The 6604-nt window shown below is 36.1% G+C and overlaps 1 protein-coding gene and 1 non-coding gene across 3 annotated transcripts in view; both read left to right on the plus strand.

The window, feature by feature from the left end:
- Positions 1–4972, plus strand: part of SLC2A2 (solute carrier family 2 member 2) — a 34047-nt gene extending 29075 nt beyond the window's left edge. The window contains exons 9-11 of one of the 2 annotated variants that reach the window (XM_032258300.1): positions 550–651; positions 1329–1532; positions 1622–4972. In XM_032258300.1, coding sequence (XP_032114191.1) covers positions 550–651; positions 1329–1532; positions 1622–1822 — 507 coding nt within the window. In that variant the 3' untranslated portion in view covers positions 1823–4972. The remainder of the gene's footprint in view (positions 1–549; positions 652–1328; positions 1533–1621) is intronic. The other variant, XM_032258301.1, reaches the window with a different exon arrangement.
- On the plus strand, positions 4192–4349 carry LOC116536555. Its single transcript, XR_004262704.1, has one exon. It is a non-coding gene; the product is annotated as a U1 spliceosomal RNA (small nuclear RNA).
- Positions 4973–6604: the final 1632 nt, after the last annotated feature.

Here is a 6604-nt window from a genome sequence, read left to right on the forward strand (position 1 = left end):
TTATCAGAAAATAAGTTAATGTCACGTTTAAACGTGGAACCTTCACATTTTGAATGTATAAGAAATCTATTGGTAGAGATCCCAGTGATACAATCTCTGAATATTGTACCCAAAGTGATAATCCTGGAATAGTGGAAACACTCTGGTTCTATCTGTATAATTCCAGTACATTGTGGTAAGCAGCCTAAATTTCACAAATTTACTGAACAGAAGGTAGAGTCAAAGAATTGCTAACTGGAAGTCTGTGTTTGCTTTCTATCCAGGATTTCTGTGGACCTTACGTGTTTTTCCTCTTTGCCTATTTAAACCAATGTGACTAAATTAAGCAGATATTTGATCATTACCCACTGTCCACTGAAACTAGCTCTGCCATCTGGGGCTAGGGTCACTCCCCACCTCAATCTCACTCCTGTAAAAATGGAATGGTGAATTGTCTTCTACCTGTTGTATATATTAACATGACCTCTTTGTCAGTAAAAATGATTTAAGTAAACGGTCAATATGTTGTGACTCACAAAATTGAGATAATATTCTCTAAAACTGTCCTAGGTATTCCTTGTGGAGAAGGCAGGGCGACGTTCTCTCTTTCTAATTGGAATGAGCGGGATGTTTGTTTGTGCCATCTTCATGTCTGTGGGACTTGTACTGCTGGTAAGTTTGGTGCCTGCACTGAGATTTTTCATTTCCATATGATGGCACTTGGCAGCTCTGTGCTCCAGGTTAAAGTGCTTTGTATTCAAAAATATTTGAGATTGACTTATGAAATAAACCCAGAGCAACAGCATAAAATACAACGGAGATATATAAAGAAAGATAAACTAGTTTGTTAGATTTAAAGACTGAATATCATCATGTAAATTCTACTTGTCATCCAGGGAGGCCATGTGCCCATGGTTAGAGCATAGGCTCTGGATTCAGCACCAGCTGGGTTTTAATGCTGACTCTGCCACATGGCTGCCTGGGCAACCTTGGGCATGTACTGGACCTCTGCCAGCCTGGCATTCTCATTCACTACTTCACAGGGAGTATACATCTTGCCTAGCAACCTTGGTATGAGTAGGAGCAAAGGTCACTGGATCCTTGCCCTGCCTCCTTCACAGAAAATCCTAATCCAGAGGACTTCCTTAGAAGAAATCTAAATCTAAAGAGTTAAGCATGATTCCAACTAGAATAATTTGTCTCAGACTAGAACAACTTGTACTTGCTTGAACATAAATACGTCAGAAAAAGATGTATGCCTGCCTCTGAACTCAGAGCCTACTCAGCTAAAGGAAGAAGCAGCCAATGATCTCAGCCCCACTATTGTTTCTGTTTTGTTCTTTCCTCAGAATAAATTATCTTGGATGAGTTATGTGAGCATGATAGCCATCTTCCTCTTTGTCAGCTTCTTTGAAATTGGGCCGGGCCCAATCCCCTGGTTCATGGTGGCTGAGTTTTTCAGTCAAGGACCCCGTTCTGCTGCTTTAGCAATAGCTGCCTTCAGCAACTGGACCTGCAATTTCCTTGTAGCTCTGTGTTTCCAGTACATTGCGGTAAGCAGCCTAATATTTCACAAATTTACTGAACAGAAGATGGGGTCAAACAACTGCTAATTGGAAGTCTGTGTTTGCTTTCTCTCCAGGACTTCTGCGGACCTTATGTGTTTTTCCTCTTTGCTGGAGTGCTCCTGGCCTTTACCCTGTTTACATTTTTTAAAGTTCCAGAAACCAAAGGAAAGTCTTTTGAGGAAATTGCTGCAGAATTCCAAAAGAAGAGTGGCTCAGCCCACAGGCCAAAAGCTGCCGTAGAAATGAAATTCCTAGGAGCTACAGAGACTGTGTAAAACAAACAAACAAACAAACAAACAAAAAACCGCTTTTTGACATGAACAGCAACAGTAAGGGAACTGTCTGCTTTTAAATGACGATTCCTTGAGCATTTCATATCCACATCTTGAAGTATTGTTTTATTTTTATGAGCTCTCATCAGAAATATCATCAAATACTACCAAAAAAAAGTATTTTTTTAAGTTATAGAATATATTTTTGATGGTAAGACTGTAATTAAGTAAACCAAAAAGGCTAGAATATTTTGTTACACTAAAAGGCAGGTGGTTCTAATATTCTTAGCTCTGTTCTTTGTAACAAGGCTTTGAGTTACAGTTTGTTTTGCTTTTTAATTGAGCACAGCCTGGTTTTCACAGGTACTCAAACAATCATGAGTCAGACATTTTGTATATTACCTCAAACTCCTAATAAGTTTAATCAAATCTAACGTAAGAAAATTTGAAGTAGAGGATTGATCAGTTTGTTAAAAATATTTTCTGAATTATTACATCTCAAAATAAGTTGGAAAGGTAGGGTTGGAGCATTCCTGAGTGTGGGCTTCTGAAACTTCATATAAATGTTCAACCTCAGACTTTATCAAAATCCCTATTTAATTTTCCTGGAAAGACTGATTGCTTTATGGTATGTTCCTAACATAGAATAATCCCCTCCTTTGACATTTTCTTCTATGTCTTAGCTGTATACAGATTCTATCCAAACAATTCTATGGCCATTACTAACATGTATTGTACACCATCAATCTGCCTTTGCCAACATAGGCAAATTGGAAATACATAGATGATTAAACGGACTTTAGCTTACAGTCAATTTTACAATTATGGAAATACAGTTCTGATGGGTCCCAAAAGCTTAGCAGGGTGCTAACGTATCTGTAGGCTGTTTTCTCTACCAAGTGGAGCACTGATCAATCTTTATGTTTGCTTTAATGTGTACTGAAGAAAAGCACTTTTTAAAAAGTAATCTTTAAGAGTGAAAAAAATTAAACAGCCTCTGAACATTTGCCTTGTTTTCTAAAGTTGCTCACATATATGCAATGTAGCAGTCCAAACAACAAGAAATTGTTTCTTTTCAGTTTGATTCATTTTTCCTTTGGATCAATTTGGGATAAACTATTTTCACTTGGAACTTCAGGATACAGTCAAAATGAGCTTAAATAACTCAGGACATCTTTGTGCTAAACTGTGAACTCTGGACAAAAATATAGGGTCTCTGAATAGGGCAGGAACAGGACAATGGCTCCTGGGTGGCTCTTCTATGCTTCTTCAGGATGCTGATGGCCTTTGGGAAGCCCAGTGTTAACACTGGTAAAGGAGCCTAACCTTTTTCTAGGCGATATATGCGATTTAATAAAATCACTATTCCTGATCTCATTCACTAACAGAATAAAGTGGCAAAGATTCAAATTAAAAACCCCAAAGGCCACTTTTAAGTGCTTACTTACTATTTTGACTGGCCCACAAACACCAGAAATTCAGACTCTAAAGTTTTCTGTCTGAGAGAAATTTAAGTGCCTTATATTGCTTCCCTTCTACAACTTTTTCCTTACAGAGATTCATGTGAGTTGAAAAGAAACATTAAAGGGAAATAAGAAGTTGATGAAGCTTTATAGGAGGACCAAAGAACTACCTTACTATAATAAAAAATCCTAGGTCTTTAATGGTATACATCATAATAAAAAATAAAATTGACATTAATTAATTAGATTTTATCCCAGGGAAATTAGATGTGAGTTTAAACACCTAATTCTCCAGGTACTCTCTCATTTTGGTGAAAGTATTCCTATATGCTAACATCTTTACAAATGTGATTTTTCTCTTAGCTTGTTTGAAATATGAGAATTAGACTTTATGATTTGGCATTCACCTGCTACATCTAGGATTGCCCACTGTCATGACTCCCAGGAAAAAGTCCTATTTTAGCTTCCTCCTCCCTACTTTTCTCTACATGGTCAGCACCATAATGCAACTAAGATGTAATAAGACATTGCTCCTTCCCCCTACACTTTAAGGAGCTCACAGTCTAATTGGGATTTCAGGAAGGCCAGCGTATTAATATTCCCATCTGTGTCTTTTGCCTTCCATGAACCTGGGTTTCTAGCCCTCTCTTGTAAAATGGGCACAGTACTATTACCTACCTCAGAGAGTTGTGAGGATTAAACACGAAGTGCTAAGCATAGTGCCTGGTACAAAGAAAGTACTCAATACATGCTACCTAGAACTAGTATTCACAGCAATACTGTTAGGATCAAGGACTACCATATACCAAATTTTTGTTTTAAATAAAAGGAGTTTCATAAGTTCAAGATAATAGTTTCTTCAAAGAAACAATCTCACAACAATGAGGGAATGGTAAGAATCAGGAGAGCGTACTTACCTGGCAGGGGAGATATGATCACAAAGGTGGTTTTCCCAGAGCGAGGCTCATCCATTACGTGCCAGGTGTACTGACCTCTGCCATTTCCCCAAATGTGAGAAACCAACTGCATAATTTAGAGTAGTGGGGGACTGCGTTCACACTCTTCTGAAAACAACAACAACAACAACAAAGAATCAGGAGAAATATTAGGCTAATTCCCAAATCCAAACCTGGTATTTCTGAGTAAGATTATAAGAGTTTTTATTGTATTTTTTTGAGTTTGCTTTTGCATAAGTTATGTTATTTTTACGGGGTCTATATGTACTATTATTTCTTGGAATAATGCTAATTATAAAACAAAATTCTGCCTATCATATTTAAATGTAATTTAATAGAATTATAATCACAAGACCAAACCTTGTTGATAATCCTCAGTAATTGCGTAAGAGGTATATCCATGTAGGCCAGCATACATGCATAAACTACTTCTTATTGCTAGCTTAATTGTTCCATATGTAACAAATATAGCAGTTCGGCAATATCTTGTGCATACAGGGTCCTAAGCAGAGGTGATGAGTCAAGTGTAAATATATATATATTTGGTTTTTTTTTAATTGCAATTGTATATTAGTGACCTGGGAGAAAACATTTGTTGACAACCAGTCTGATCCATCTGCTGCTATTTTTACTGCTATTTGGTACATATTAAAAAGAACGACCATGAAAAGAAACTACTTTGAGTTAAAAGTATATATATACAATAGTTTGTTATCAATAAATATATTTCTGAATGCTTGGTGTTGCTTCATTTATATAGAAAAAAACACATTTTAAAAATGATATTAGTTTGTTGTATATACTCATTTCTTTCTCACAGTATTTTCCCATTCTCATTTTAGAAATAAAATGTGAATGATTTTTAAGCCCAAATTTTATTCCCATCTGGCAGTTATTTGGATTATAAGTAGAAAAACTAACCTGAAGATTAAATAAGGACAGTAGAAGAATGAATGACTCCATTTGATGAAAATAATTTAATTCAGCAAATATTTAGTTGAGCTTCTTTTATGAACAAAATATTAATAAAGTTCTGTGAAACAAAGTTTAGTAAATATAGTCCCTACCCTCAGTCACTTGTATTCTCATAAAAGATCTAAGATTTGAAAACAACTAGATACAGTACTATAAAGAGTGTAGTAAAAGCTTATATAAAGAGCTATACATAAGTGGTTTTCAAATTTTTAAGTTGACACCTTAAATTTTTTGTCAAATATTTGAAAATCTGCAAAAGATGCAATTTTTCAGAATATAGTATATACTGGCATTTTTTAAACTGTGCTGTTTATTTATTCAATGGAATTTAAAAACTATAGTAATGTGTTACTATCCACCATCAAAAAACAAAAAAAGATATTATGTATAAGCGGTTCATATAGATATATGCCACAAAGGACATGATTTCTCTTTTGTTTTTTTTTGGCTGCATTGTATTCCATGGTGTCTATATATATCACATTTTCTTCATCCAGTCAACTATTGATGGACACTTTGATTCCATGATTTTGCTGTTGTGAATAGGGCTGCATTAAATATATGAGCTCATGTATCTTTTACACATAATGTTTTGTTTTTTCCCTTCTGGTAGATGCCTAGTAATGGAATTGATGGGTTGAATGGTAGTTCTATTTTTAATTCTTTGAGGAATCTCCCTACTGTTTTATTAACGCAAAGATGTACTAATTTACATTCCCACTAACAGTGTATAAGCATTCCTTTTACTCTGTGTCCACACCAATATCTGTTGTTTTTTGACTTCATAATAGCCATTCTCACTGATGTGAGATGGTATCTCATTGTGGTTTTAATTTGCATTTATCTAATGATTAGTGATGTTGAGAATTTTTTGTATGTATGTTGGCCACTTGTATGTCTTTTTCCCATTTATTTATTTTATTGCATTTTAGGTTTTGGGGTACATGTGAAGAACATGCAAAATTGTTGCATAGGTACACACATGGCAGTGTGATTTGCTGCCTTCCTCTCCATCACCTACATCTGGCATCTCTCCCTTTGCTATCTCTCCCCAACTCCCCACCTCCCACCATCCCTCCCCTATTTCCCCCCAACTGACCCCAGTGTGTAGTGCTCCCCTCCCTGTGTCCATGTATTCTCATTGTTCAATACCCACCTATGAGTGAGAACATGTGGTGTTTGATCTTCTGCTCTTCTGTCAGTTTGCTGAGAATGATGGTTTCCAGGTTCATCCATGTCCCTACAAAGGACACAAATTCATCGTTTTTGATGGCTGCATAATATTCCATGGCTTATATGTGCCACATTTTCCCTGTCCAGTCTATCATCGATGGGCATTTGGTCTTTGCTATTGTAAACAGTGCTGCAGTGAACATTCGTGTGCACATGTC

The sequence above is a fragment of the Sapajus apella genome, unplaced genomic scaffold (genome assembly GCF_009761245.1).
Source record: "Sapajus apella isolate SASKATOON/1434 unplaced genomic scaffold, GSC_monkey_1.0 scaffold101, whole genome shotgun sequence".
In the NCBI taxonomy this organism is placed as follows: Eukaryota; Metazoa; Chordata; class Mammalia; order Primates; family Cebidae; genus Sapajus; species Sapajus apella.